The 14423-nt window shown below is 34.0% G+C and overlaps 3 protein-coding genes across 3 annotated transcripts in view; 1 reads left to right on the plus strand and 2 right to left on the minus strand.

Annotated features, from left to right (window-relative positions):
* LOC21388891 overlaps positions 1-1766 on the minus strand; it is a 2539-nt gene extending 773 nt beyond the window's left edge. The window contains exons 1-5 of the mRNA XM_024165466.1: positions 1634-1766; positions 1375-1480; positions 872-916; positions 611-719; positions 156-453 (exon numbers count right to left, since the gene is read on the minus strand). Of these exons, the coding sequence (XP_024021234.1) occupies positions 156-453; positions 611-719; positions 872-916; positions 1375-1480; positions 1634-1681 (606 nt within the window). The 5' untranslated portion in view covers positions 1682-1766. The remainder of the gene's footprint in view (positions 1-155; positions 454-610; positions 720-871; positions 917-1374; positions 1481-1633) is intronic.
* A 1053-nt stretch (positions 1767-2819) lies between these two features.
* On the plus strand, positions 2820-5409 carry LOC21388892 (pentatricopeptide repeat-containing protein At4g14820). The gene is made up of 2 exons (XM_010097844.1): positions 2820-3412; positions 3816-5409. The coding sequence occupies exons 1-2, from the start codon at positions 2820-2822 to the stop codon at positions 5407-5409; spliced, it is 2187 nt and encodes a 728-aa protein (XP_010096146.1).
* A 1053-nt stretch (positions 5410-6462) lies between these two features.
* On the minus strand, positions 6463-7765 carry LOC21388893. Its single transcript, XM_010097845.2, has 3 exons — positions 7111-7765; positions 6849-6998; positions 6463-6756 (listed from the first exon to the last, which is right to left on the minus strand). Exons 1-3 carry the CDS (start codon positions 7732-7734, stop codon positions 6463-6465), a joined length of 1068 nt encoding a protein of 355 aa, XP_010096147.1. The 5' UTR covers positions 7735-7765.
* Positions 7766-14423: the final 6658 nt, after the last annotated feature.

Raw genomic sequence — 14423 nt, forward strand, 5'->3', positions numbered from 1 at the left:
AAAAGGTACTTATCTAACTTGTGCACCCAATATTTTTAACAGAAGTATCTACGTAGAAGGGTTTTTTGTTTTTGTTTTTTGCTTTTTTTTTTGGTTTTGTTTGTTTAGTTTAGTTTTTATTTATTTAAAGAAAATAGGAAAGAATAGGTACTTACAGGAGCTTGCTTGCTCTCAGAGTCCAGGTGGGCATTAGGACGGGCACCATTCGAACCCCTTTGGTTATTACTGTTATAATCAACACGAGAGCCACTGTCTGAATCACCTTGGAAGTCACCGTTAGAGTCGCTCTCATTTGTGCTTTGACCATGATGTACGTTGTCACTAAAGAAATTCCGATACCGCCACCTTGTTTTTGGCTGATCTGAAGTTGTGTCATCAAAAACACTCTCAGAGTAAAAGAGCTTAGAGATACGTTGCATGTGCAACGGATCATTCCTATACTTTTTCGCCATTCTGCCATTTGAATCATGATTTCACGAATAAGGTAACTCAAATGAAGAAATACAGGAGGATAAATTTCACAATTCAGAGTGCTGCTAATTCGACCATTTTCGCACAAACAGACAGTGTTAATCAAGCATCAGCACAAAAGGCGAACGAACGAACTTACATGTATGCTAACTCTGTCTGCATCTGACTTCCTTCCAAAGAAAGAATATGATCAAGACATGAGTCTAAAGAACTCCCAAGTCTCCACAATCCCACAACAGCAGAAGCTCCTGCAAATAGGAAGAAATTAATGAGATGAGGAAATTTAGGACAATGATATATTATTAGCTAATGCTCAAAACTTTAATATATATCTATATATATATATATATATATATAGAGAGAGAGAGAGAGAGAGAGAGAGAGAGAGAGATTATTATACCTGCTGAAATACCAATTCGACCAAATAAACTCAGTTTCGGTGTGGCTGCGCGAGAACACAGTTGAAATTATAAAACAAAAATAACTGCAGAAAAACTAGCAGAAAGTCTTTTGGCGTATCATTTAAAAAAGAAAAAAAAACCTTATCAGCTCTGAATTGTCGGAGTTTACCAATTTTTGCTTAATTTGCAACATTACTTTAGTTATAACATGATTCTGACAATCCAATGCAGTGCTTGAAGTACCATAAAATTCTCCAAATACTGAAATTTTACTTTCAAATTTAATTTCAAAAACACAAGAAAATAGGACAATTTTTTTTGCAACCCATATAACATTACCAAATCAAAGAAATCTACAAATCCATGATTGCAATGCCGAATCAACAACGAAACATTTAAACCGAAATATATATATATATATAAAGAACAATTTACAGAAATTCAAATTAGGGCATTCCAAAATCTAGCCCCAAATTGAAAACAAAATAAAAAATTGGCGTACCTATCCATGCAACCCCGGCCCCAAAAAGAGCTCCAACGGTGTATTCCTTCATAGCCTTAGACTTGCAATTCAGGAGCGCATTTGATTCTTCTAGCGTCAATTTATGCTTCAAAAGTGTCGAAAAAACGATCGATTTCAAATTTTTTTTTTCAGTAGAAATTAGAGAAAGAAGATGACAATATTGATTAGGTTGTTGCGGATTTGGTGATCGATCGAAACAAAAGAAGAAAAAATGTGAGAAATTGGGGAAGAAAAATACCTGCTTGGACCTGAGAACTTGTTCGAGTTCAAATAAAACTTCCCCCATTGATGTTATGCTCCGAAACCTTGAAGAATTTGATGCGAAATGAGTTTGCTCAAAGCTTGTATGGCTGTTGGGAGGGCAAATTTGCAGAGGTAGTTGTGTTGTTGTTTTGGGCATCAACTGGGCTAACAGTGGGTAGTGATGGGGGTAGGCCCAGGTAAAGATGGAAAGGCCGCCAATGAATGGCCTAATTTTAACAACGACATCTTTTTATATAAACGACATGTCGTCCTTTTATCAACGACAAGGAAAAAGTCTAAAGAACGACATGTGGTTTATCACTTTATCTTATAGACGATAGAAAACTTTCATTTCCGTTTTTGGTACACAGAGTTTCGCGTACTTTAAAAAAAATCAAGTTGTGCGTTTAATTCGTGTGTTTAAATTAATAATTTTTAATTTTAATATTTAAATTTTAAATTTTTTTATAAAAAAAAATATTATAATAGAATTAAAATCATTAATTTAAATATATGAAATAAACGAGTCCGTAATTTTATTCTTTATCATTAACAAACTACATTAGATTATGTTTTCCACATTAAACGACGACATATTTTGATGGTTGTTCCATTTTCGAGCGACTGAGATAATATTCAAACACCCTTTATGTTTTATTAAAATACTATTTTGTTCTTCTAATTATGTAAATACTTAAAATATCTCTTGTGTTTATAAAGACAAACTCAAAATAATCTAAGAAGCAATTAATTTTTTAAAATATCAAAATTATATTTCTTAATATTTATTTATACAATTTAAAATATTATCAAAACAAAATGTTAAATAAAATCGATTTTTAAAAAATGAAAAAATCTTAAAAAATAATTGAAGTATTTCTTTGATTAGAATATTTATTTGGGCATTTATAAAAATTTTTATTTAATTTTTTAGTTAAATCATATCTAAAATAACATTTAATATAAATTGAAAAGAGTAATTGTAGTATTTTTAAAATTTTAAGTGTATTCAGAGCTGTTTTAAATTTATTTATTAATAAAATTTATGTGTCAAATAATGAATATAAAAAAATAAAAAAATTAGGGAGAGGGTTGTTAACAATTCTCGTACAAATACAAATAATCGAGCTCTTTTCCAAACCAGTATCTTTCCCTCCTTTTTCCTGGCCCGCCAAAACGCCATGTCAAGCCTCCCAGAGAGCACACTACTATCACTATCCCCCGCCCTCCCTCCCAACCCCACCACCGCCACCCTCGCCACCGCCCTCTCTTCCGCCACCACCACTTCCCACCTGAAACAATTCCACGCCCAAATCCTCCGCTCCAAGCTCGACCACCCCAACTCTCTCCTCCTCCTCAAGCTCGCCCTCGCCTCCTGCGTTCTCTCTCCCCCCAGCCTCGACTACGCCCTCTCCGTCTTCGCCCGCATCCCCGACCCCGAACCCCGCCTCTCCAACAAGCTCCTTCGAGAAGTCTCGCGCCGCGGCGACGCGGACAAGACCCTCCTAGTGTACGGGAGGATGAGGAGGGAGGGATCGAGTGTGGACAGGTACAGCTTTCCCGCGGTGTTGAAGGCGGCGGGGAAGACCCAGGCGTTGGAGGAGGGGAGGGAGATTCATGGGCTCGCTACGAAGATGGGTTTTGATTCGGACCCGTTTGTGCAGACGGGGTTGGTGAGGATGTATGCGGGTTGTGGGAGGATTTTGGATGGCCGGTTGGTGTTTGATAAAATGTCTCAACGAGATGTCGTTGCTTGGAGCATTATGATTGATGGGTATGGTTGTTTGTTACGTGTTTCTTTAACTATAGTGTCGTGCTTGGTTTTTTGTTGGCTCATTAAATGGGAATAACTTGCGTAAAAGATATGTTTAGGAAGAATAAATTCTTGTAAAAGAGCGATTATGATCGGGGAAAATTGCAACAATTTAGCTAGTTGAGGGGATAAAGCGCTAAAATTAAAAGTTTAGGGAGCAAATTTTTTAAAACCAGAAAAGTTGGGGGTGAAAGTGTAAAAACCATTGATACGCACTTTGTATAAGAAATTTTGAGCTAACTTAAGGAGTAAACTGGCCAAAAAGAACAAAAGAAGATTCTGAGTTTGTGCAAAACGAAAAAGAAAAAGAGAGAAAATGGAAATCTCACTTCTATGAATTTGACATGTAACATGTTATGGACAGATACTCCCAGAGTCGGCTATTTGACAATGTGTTCAACCTCTATGAAGAGATGAGGAACTCTGGGGTGGAGCCTGATGAGATGATTCTTTCCACCATTCTTTCTGCTTGTGGTCGAGCTGGAAATCTGAGCTGTGGGAAAGCAATCCATGACTTCGTCGTCGAGAATAGTCTTCTTGCTGATTCTCGTTTGCGAAGCGCTCTTGTTGCGATGTATGCAAGTTGTGGCTCCATGGACATAGCTCAAGAATTGTTTGATAAGATGTCGTCCAAAAACTTAGTGGTCTCAACTGCCATGATTTCAGGATATTCGAAACTTGGACGACTTCAAGATGCTCGCTTGATATTTGACCAAATGGTTGAGAAGGACTTGGTCTCTTGGAGTGCCATGATTGCCGGCTATGCTGAAAGTGATTGGCCTCAAGAGGCTCTTAGATTGTTTAATGATATGCAATTACTTGGAATTAGACCTGACCAGATAACTATGTTAAGTGTCATTTCAGCTTGTGCTCATCTTGGTGCACTGGATAAAGCGAACTGGATGCACATTTATGCCGATAGGAATGGATTTGGAGGTGCTTTACCTGTCAGCAATGCGCTGGTCGATATGTATGCCAAATGTGGTAGCTTGGAAAGAGCGAGAGAGGTATTTGAGAAGATGCAGAGAAAAAATGTAATATCTTGGACAAGTATGATCAATGCATGTGCCATGCATGGGGATGCCGTCAATGCTCTAAGTTTATTCCATCGAATGAAAGACAAGAACGTTGAGCCCAACAGTGTAACATTTGTGGGTGTGCTTTATGCTTGTAGCCATACAGGGTTGGTTGAGGAGGGCAGAAACATTTTTGCTTCAATGATCAACGAATACAACATAGCTCCTAAACACGAGCATTATGGTTGCATGGTTGACCTCTTTGGCCGTGCAAATCTCTTGCGAGAAGCTCTTGAGGTTATAGAGACAATGCCTGTGGCACCTAATGTTATCATTTGGGGATCTTTGATGGCTGCTTGTCGAATTCATGGGGAGAACGAATTGGGAGAATTTGCTGCGAAGCGGCTACTTGAGCTGGAACCAGACCATGATGGAGCCCATGTGGTGTTATCAAACATTTATGCCAAAGAAAGAAGATGGGAAGACGTTGGGAATATGAGGAAACTAATGAAGGACAGTGGGATATTGAAGGAAAGGGGATTTAGCAGAATAGAATCAAACAGCGAGGTACACGAGTTTTTGATGGCCGATAGAAATCATAAACAAGCAGATCAGATTTACGAGAAGTTGGACAATATAGTAAGTGACTTGAGGCTTGCTGGTTATGCTCCGAATACGAGCAGCGTTTTGGTTGATTTAGAAGAGGAAGAGAAGAAAGAAGTTGTTCTCTGGCACAGTGAGAAGTTGGCACTTTCTTATGGTTTGATAAGTGAGAGTAAAGAATCATGCATTCGCGTAGTTAAAAATCTTAGGATTTGTGAAGATTGCCATACTTTCATGAAGTTGTCTTCAAAGGTGTATGGGAAAGAAATTGTTGTCAGAGATAGGACCAGGTTTCACCATTTCAAAGAGGGTATCTGTTCTTGTAAGGACTATTGGTAATTGTAACTATTTTGTATGATTACAGAAAAGTATAATGATAATTCTCATTCTCCGTTGATACTTTGAAGGAAAAGGTGCAGATAATGCTTGTTATTATAATGGATTCTGCCTTTTCTTTTTAATTTTTTAAAACTAACATATAAAAGAAAAGGGTTAATTCCACTAATAGTCCTTGAGGTTTATCCTTAATCCCATTTTGGTCCTTGACTTTTAAAAAGTCCCGCATTTGGTCCTTGAGGTTTTACTTTCTTACAGTTTCAGTCCTTCTGTTAGTTAGGTTTAAATATTTGACATAATCTGTGTAAATTAGGGAGCAAAATTGAAAGTTCTAAAATTTAGAGACTATTCACGAAGATTAACTTTCTTTTTTTGTATTGTTTTAACCCCTAAACTTTAAATATTTTCAATTTTGCTTTCTAATTTTCACAGATTCCATAAAAAATTAACACCTAGATGACGATAGGACCGAAACTGAAACAAAGTAAAACCTCATGGGCCAACTGTGAGACGTTTTAAAAGTTAGAGATTAAAGTGGGATTGAGAATAAATCTCATGGACCATTTGTGAAATAACCCAAAAGAAAACGTTTCACTAGAACACAGTATATTAATTGCTCTTCATATCAAATCATGAAACGTCAAAGATGTTCTGATTACATTACATAAATAGTTAAAATATACGATTTTGATATTCTAAATTATCAGCTAAATATCTTTGAACTATGAAGAAATAGATAGAACAAAGGCATTAATAAACCCATTTGTGAGATAAACCCAAAAGAAAACGTTTCATTAGAATACAGTATATCAATTGCTCTTCATATCAAACCATGAAACGTCAAAGATGTTCTGATTACATTACATAAATTGTTAAAATATACAAATTTTATATTCTAAACTATCAGCTAGATATCTTTGAACTTCGAAGAAATAGATAGAACAAAGACATTAATAAAAGTTTGAACAGACAAATACCAAACAGAACAAAGAATGACCAAAAAGAAAATTAAGTTTCTCATAAGAAATGAGAATTAAACATTTGCTAAAACTCACTTTAGGTTGGGACTTGGACACTATCTTTTAAAGCAAAACTATGATAATTATGGACACTCTCAAAAGCAGAGAAGAGCCAAAGATCTTCCTTAATTTGGCCAACAATTCTTGACACCCTATACCTCAAGAAGGCCAATGTTGCAGAAACCAATCTTGGGTTTTCAAGTATTGAGCTCCTCTGATACTCAAGAATCCATGTGTTTGCATCAAATTGCACAGCAGAAGAGCCCCATTTTCGGTGTGTCCACGACGAGTTCGCCTTCCGAATTACATGGCTAATCTTGCCATCCGACCACTATTCGACCCAACAGATGAGTTGTAAAGTAAGAAAAATAAATCTTTTTCTGCGTAAAAAAACATAAAGATGAAAGCTTTTGGTTTTCTTACCTCTGTGACTCTGCCAGATATAACGGTGAACGACCGCGGAGAAAACCCGGTTGCGAGCAATCCCGCTGTCTGCAAAGGCCACCCCCAAATTCTTATTTCCTCCATTGATGATTTGTACAATCTGCAATGTGAACTGAGAAGCAAAACATCCTGAAAATCCAATTATAGCCCACATTATCAAATTAGTCCAAAGATAGAAAGTTGAAGTTACTTAAAACCAAAGTTTAGCACAAAATCATTGTGTGAAAAATTTTGTAATTACCTGATTAATTTCCCATCTGGAATTAGCATAGCTGCAATTTGAAATTTTCCCATCAACAAGACCCCGCAAAGATTTCTCCAAGAACCTCAATTTCCCATTCAAGTCCTTCACAGCCGAGGACTTTTCTCCAATTTTTCTCACAGAATCAGGCGAAATGCCAGGCTTTAGAACCCCAAAAATCGCACAAGAAAACCCATATTCCGCCATGAAAATCAAGCCCAGTACCAAAATTAACCTCGAAAAGCCACTCCCGAAACCTCGTTGTCTCTCCGTCGTTTTCTTCTTCTTCTCCGGATACTCCTTTGAATTCATCCTTGCGGAGGATCGAAGATCCGGGGACATGGAGACATTCTTCAGGGGCCTCGACGGGGGCGTTGAGAGAGAGTCGAAAGAAATCGGAGTGACTTCGACCCGGGGGCTCGGGCGCCGTGAAGCCGTGGAGAGCTTGGTAAGGGAGCTTTTGGGCATGAGGTCAAGGGTAGCGTTGATGCTCGCCAAGCAGATTTTGCAGTTGCAATTAGCGTCTTTGCGGCAACCTGGGTAGTAGCAGCTGTGCTCTTCTTCCGTCGCCGGCGTGGCAGTCGATTTCACTGAGGATGTCGACATTTGGGTGACACTTTTCATGGCTGGTTTTGGGTCTGAGTTGATCGATGAGCTTGCCTAGTTTTCAGTTGAGAGTTTTTTGCGTTCTTTGCTTTTATTTCGGTCTTTTGAAATTTGAATGCAACGGTCATATTTGGAATCTCGGAGGTTTGGCTTCTTGAAAAGACAAAAATAGCCCCAAGATTATATATTGTTACTGCCTTATACGGGTTGTACCCTTTCGTACAACCACGCAGTTGAATGACCCTCCTAGTTCTAATGATTTTATTTATGTAAGGGAAATAATAGAAAATATGTCAATATAAAAATTTTAAGAAAGTATATAAGTCAATTTTTAGTTATAAAAATTAATAGGCTATAACTTGTCAAGTTATGGTTTATAACCAGATAAGTTATGGATAAATTTGTCAAGTTATGGTTCATAGTCAGACAAGTTATGAATAATTATGGACAATAACTTGTCAAGTTATGATTCATAACCAGACTAGTTATGGACGAAAACAGTAATTTGGCCTATTTATTAACTTATGTAAACTATTGACCTATTAATTTTAATTCATCTCAAGTCTTGGTATATTTTTCTCTTTTTCTCTTTATGTAATTACAAATTATTTATTTATTTATTTTTGCTCAAGATTTTCTTTTCTGGGTTAAAGCTTCGTATTTACCTTTTGGTAATAACCTTGTACTATATTCCCATTTGAAACTGAAAATATTAATAGTATGTAGTTTGTTGGTTTGAATTGTGTTGATTTAAATTTTTTTATTTAAACTAAAAAATTCAAACAATATGATTTAAACAGTAATCTGAATTAACATTTTATTGTGTATTTAAAGTTTTAATTTAAACAAAAATGTAATCTGAATTAACGTTTGAACAATAATTGAGAAGTGTAGTTTGAACTGAAAAATATAATAATATAATGCATAAGAAATAATACAACACCTAAGAATTTATTAAAAAAAAGTTTTCTAAATAATAACATTTTTTAATTGGGTAGCAATTTTTAAAAATTAAAAAAATAAGATAATGCACAACATGAGGCATAATTGGGTAGCTTTTCTTACCTTTTTTTAAAAGGTTTTTTTTTTTTGTCTTTTTTGAGTAAAAATTATCTATATAGGTCGGTTCAGTTCGTTAATTTGAGTTTTTAATTTGAGTTGAGATGTGATATTGTGTGAGAGCTTTTTACTGTAGTAAAAAAGTTAAATGTGACTATTTTTAAAAATATTTTATTGTAACAAAACTTGAATTCTAAACTCGAATCAACGAAAAGAACGAGATCTTTTTGTAGAGTTATTTTTAATAGTAAACGGCCATCAATGCACAACAGGAGGCATAAGTCCTGTGGGCCCAGTAAAAAAAGAAAAACAGAATTGGGAGGTACTTTAGAGCAATTCGAACAGAGCTCTTTCAATTTTAATTAAATTTAAGTTAAAATGGTTAGAAAATTATTTTCACTAATAATTATTAGGTGGTATACTTTAATTAAACTCTCATACTCTCCATTTTAATTAAGTATAGATTATTTTAATAGTTATTGAGTTTAAAAATGTAAATAATTTTATTGAATTTTAAATGAACTTTTGCATTTATATAATTTAAAATAATAAAATAATATAAAAAATCAAATAGCTATTATGAAATGAATTCTCTAAAATAGTTAACTATTTAGTTAATAATTAGAGTGGAAAAAAATTAAATTCTAACTAACTCATTAACTATTTTAACTAAAATTATAAAATAATTAGCATAGTTAGAATTGCTCTCACACTTTACAATATTGGTTTGAAATGTTGAATTGTTGGGGGTTTAAAACTCACCGATTCAGCTCAAGTTAAATGAGCAATTCAATTGCAATTAATGCTCTTTTCAAACACCAATTGCAAACACAATTCGGACTGAATTGGGTTGAGTTGGCCGAATTACCCAACCAAACAGGGGCTAGATATATTTCTTTTTTTAATGGGAGGCGTAATTGCTTATTGAAAGAGATGTAGTTATATATAATATTGGGTTGAGGTATAATTACAACTTTTTCTTACTTAAGAGCATAATTGAAATTATATATGAATGAGTTTTTAATGGTTATATTTTTATCGGTGGTCATTTATAAATATAAAAATTTGATAATATGACGTGATAAATATCCAATTTCATTAATTATTATCGATTTTTTTAGTCAACTGTTCAATATATATATAAAAAAATCTACATATAAAGGGTAATTTTAAAAAATACCCCTTAAAATTTAACCTTTTTTATTTCAATTCTTTAACATTTGCCTATATATTTCTATCTTTTACCTTAAAATTTGTTGAGAGTAGAGTTTTTTTAAAATGATTACTTTTAATAAATCAGATACTTAAAAAAGTTGGATATATAATTTTCTCACATATATAAAACTTAAAATGTAGGTGCTATAGTAAGACTATAGGTATGTTCATAATTCAAGTATATATTAATCAATATTTGACATTGAACACTCATATTATCTGTAAGTGTTGTTAACGCACTTATTCTCTCAATCACAACAAGAGTAAAAACAGTCCATAAAATGTTAACTAGCGTCTAGCGACGAACATGAAATTGTGGGAAAAAGAAATTACAGTTAAAGTAATATCCCATGAAATTATAAAAATGAAAAATAAGAAAAAAAGGAAGTCTTAATTCACCATGTATTAAGTTCATTAATTCTATCACATTTTTGCTTATAAAGTACATAGTGAATGCTTGTGTACTATTAGGAGCTAGTACAAATTGTTATAGAAATGTTAAATCCATTGTAGCCTTTTGGGACAAAATCTTTTCATGTGTTCCTCCACACATTTGACATCTTTTTTTTTTTTTTTTGAAATTCCACACATATGACCTCTTAATTGGTATGGGACATTTTGTTTACTACTTTAGTAGCAGTTCACATAATAATAATAATAATATAATTAATATTAATTTAATAATAATAATATAATTAATATTAATTTAATAATAATAATAATATAATTAATATTAATTTAATAATAATAATATTATTACTAATATTATTATTACTTCTAATAATATATCAGCCCCTAGTGGGGTATGTTCTTTCTCGTGGGCTGAAGGTGTTGGTTAATTTTTTCCTTGTCATTTTCTAGTTAAACCATTCAATGATTCAAATAAATAAAATAAAATAATCCCCTCAAAACAATAAACTAAAATAAAAAAATAAAGTAGGTTCCATCAGCTTCAGAAGGGGAATCTCTTCACATTAATTAATAAATCTGCTTTAGTTTCATTAATTCTAGTTGTGTCATGTTATGAGAGAGCTCAAAAAAACTTTTATTGAGAAGTCGATCTTTACCGAGGCACACAGAAAACCCAAAATAAATACTGCTTGAAGATGTGGACCCCCCTTTTACTCCCATCCATAGAATCTTTTTTGGCAAATATATTTGATTCCTAAAAAAGCATGTTTCAAGAGAATTCCCTCAATAATCAGGCATCGGAAAATTGATGGTTGAGACCGCAACATCTGGTGCTTCTTGTCAATGGAAGTTTGAAAGTTTTTTTTTCTCTTTTTTCCCCCCCTTTTCATGCATTAAGCATCCATGGAATTGGATTCTTGATACCAAAGAATAGCAGATGTTCTGTTCTGTGTTAAAATCAGATGTGAAATATCCCCGTATGCCGGAGCCAAAAAAAAAAAAAAAAAAAAAAGACAATACTTATCAGCTAAAAATAAGTTGACTTTTAAAAAAAATAAAAAAAAAGTAAAAGTCCGGAAAGGAGGCGACTTACGGTTAGCATATTTTTTTGATGTTATTAAGAAAACGTTTGGTTCATAGATTAGAATCATGTGATTAGAATCATTTTCGATTTACGTGTATTTTTTGTGAGAGAAAATACTGTAATAAACTATGAGCTATGATTCAAATCATAGTTTGAATCCTCCAACCAAACATCCCCTAAAGAACCCCCAGACATTGAGAGAAATGTTATATGAATCTCTATGGGCGGATCTTAACCCTCGGACGGGAAACACGTTACCTCAACCACATCAAATTTGTTAATTATAAGTGTTTGTGGAGGTGCGGTCTCAAACACTCTAATACTTCTAATGGGGTAACCTAACACTCAAACTTATGATCACAAGCCTACAACAATATTCCACTACTGTTAGGCCTCCACAGGTGGTGGTAAGAAAAAAGTTGACTTGTGCTGTGCAGAAGTAATTAAGCAGACATAATTTTTGCTTGAGCAGTGCTATTCAGCATTTCAATGTTGAATATATTAGTGTGTGGAGAAAAATTTAGAGTGCTTTTCTTGTAATCATTTTCTTCATCGTAATGAAATTTGGTAACGGCTAAAATTATTTGATGTAGTCTTTGAAATTACATTGAAAGTGAACCGTTATGAATGTTAGGTAAATGTCTCAAATTGGTTTTGAGTAAGTTATTATTTTGTGTTTTTGAGTAAGTTATTATTTTATGGTCCATCAGGAACCTATAAATAAGTATTTTGTGTAGGGGTTTGTGTGGAGAGAAAACGTGGAGCAAGAGCGAGTGCTTCCATTTGAGAGTAAGAAAGAAATTTGAGAAGAGAGATAGACAAAGGGTGTAAGGAGTTTTGGGTAGAGAGAGATTGAGAAAATTATTGAGTGTGTAATTCTGAAATTGTTAGTGATTGTTTTTCTCTCTTTTGTGGACGTAAAAATTTTTTCCAAACTAACAAAATCTGTCTTCTCTACTTTTCTGTTATTTTTATTTCAGTTTATTTTTCCGCTGCGTGGGTATAAATGTGTGTTTTTTTCCCAACAATAGTATCAGAGCTGTGGTGAATATCTGAAGAAAAAAAATCAAGATGATGTTCGAAATAAAGTTTGAGCAGATTAAGCGTTTTGACGGGAAGAGTAATTTCAGTATATGGCAGAGTATGATTAAACATGTTCTGATTCAGCAGGGATTACTGAAAGCGCTGTAAAGAAAAAAGCCAGAGAATATGCAAGATGAAGATTGAGAAGAATTGGAAGCGAGAGCGGTAAGCACAATTTATTTAAGTTTGGCTCCTGAATTGAAGTATAGTGTTATGAATTAAACATATCCTTCTGTGTTATGGAAAATATTCAAAAAAAAATTATATGTCAAAATCCTTAACAAAATAGATTATATTTGAAGAAACAATTATATGAGTTGAAGATGAATGTTGAAACTGATATTAGGAATTATATATAATTTTCAGTAAGTGCATAACTCAATTGTTAAGCGTAGAGGTCAAAATTGATGAGGAAGATAAAGTTGTAATTTTGTTGGCCTCCCTACCCAAATCGTATGAGATTTTAGTAACTACACTTTTAGTTGGAAAGACTACGTTGACTGTGGATGAGGTGTCGATTGCTCTGTTAGAAATTGCAAATACGAAAAAGTCTAGTAGTACGTCTCATACTGAACAAGTTTTAGTGGTGAAATTAGATTCAACTAGGATTAGGAGCAAGTCACAGGGGAGATATTATGATAAAAGAGATGATCGTTCCCAATCCCGATCAAGGAAGGATATTGAGTGCTACTATTGTCATAAGAAGAAACATATTAGGAGAAACTGTGAAGAACTGACAAAGCATTTAGAAGAAAAAAGAAAACAAGAGACCCAAGAGACTTCGGATTCTGCAAATGTTGTGGGCGACATGTAAGACAGTGAAGATGATGTGTACTCTGTTATTGCTAATGAAAATATTTCTGACTCTTGGATTTTAGATTCTAGATGCTCGTTTCATATGTGTCCACATAAGGAGTGGTTTGATTCTTATAAGCCCTTGATATTGGTACTTTATTGATGGCCAATGATTCTAGTGTTAAAGCTATTATAATAGGTACTGTGAAGGTAAAAGTGTTTGATGGAGTTGTGAGGAAATTGACAAATGCTAAACGTGTCCTCAACTAAGGAGAAGTTTAATTTCTTTAGGGGCATTAGACACTTTATGTTGTGAGTATTATGTGAAGGGTGGTTTTATGCAAGTCAAGAGAGATAATTTAGTAGCCATGAAGGGTGAAAGAGTGAAAAAATGTGTATAAGCTAATTGAGACTACATTTGTAGGTGGAGCTATGAAGGTGGAGTCATGCTATGAAGAGTCTTCCTCCGTTGTGAAAGAAGTGCAGGAGTGAAAAAGGGCAACAATATGATAATGGTTGAAGATGCTAAAAGCAAGATGGTGAAGACTTATGATAGAAATATGCTTTGAAAAAAAAAAAAAAAGACAGTTTCTCGTGTCAAGTTTGATAAGAGTTTGAACTTGACACATATTTACTCTTATTGAAGCTTGCATCGTCGTCACCCTATCTATGAGGGGAACGATGACAAGTGTCAAAATTGGATACCCAAAAGTTGATAGAATTTGAGTTAATGTGGAGATTGTTCGGTCAGTGCCTCAAAGTGATTTTGGATAAGTTATTATTTTGTGTTTTTGAGTAAGTTACTATTTTATGGCCCATCAGGAGCCTATAAATAAGTGCTTTATGTAGGGGTTTGTGTGGAGAGAAAAAGTGGAGAAAGAGTTATTGCCTCCATTTGAGAGAAAGAGAGAAGTTTGAGAAGAGAGATAGGCAAAGGGTGTAAGGGGTTTTTGGTAGAGAGAGATTGAGAAAATTATTAAGTGTGTAATTTTAAAATTGTTAGTGATTATTTTTCTCTCTTTTGTGGACGTAGAAAATTTTTCCGAACTACCAAAATCTT

The sequence above is a fragment of the Morus notabilis genome, unplaced genomic scaffold (genome assembly GCF_000414095.1).
Source record: "Morus notabilis unplaced genomic scaffold, ASM41409v2 Scaffold1508, whole genome shotgun sequence".
Classification (NCBI taxonomy): Eukaryota; Viridiplantae; Streptophyta; class Magnoliopsida; order Rosales; family Moraceae; genus Morus; species Morus notabilis.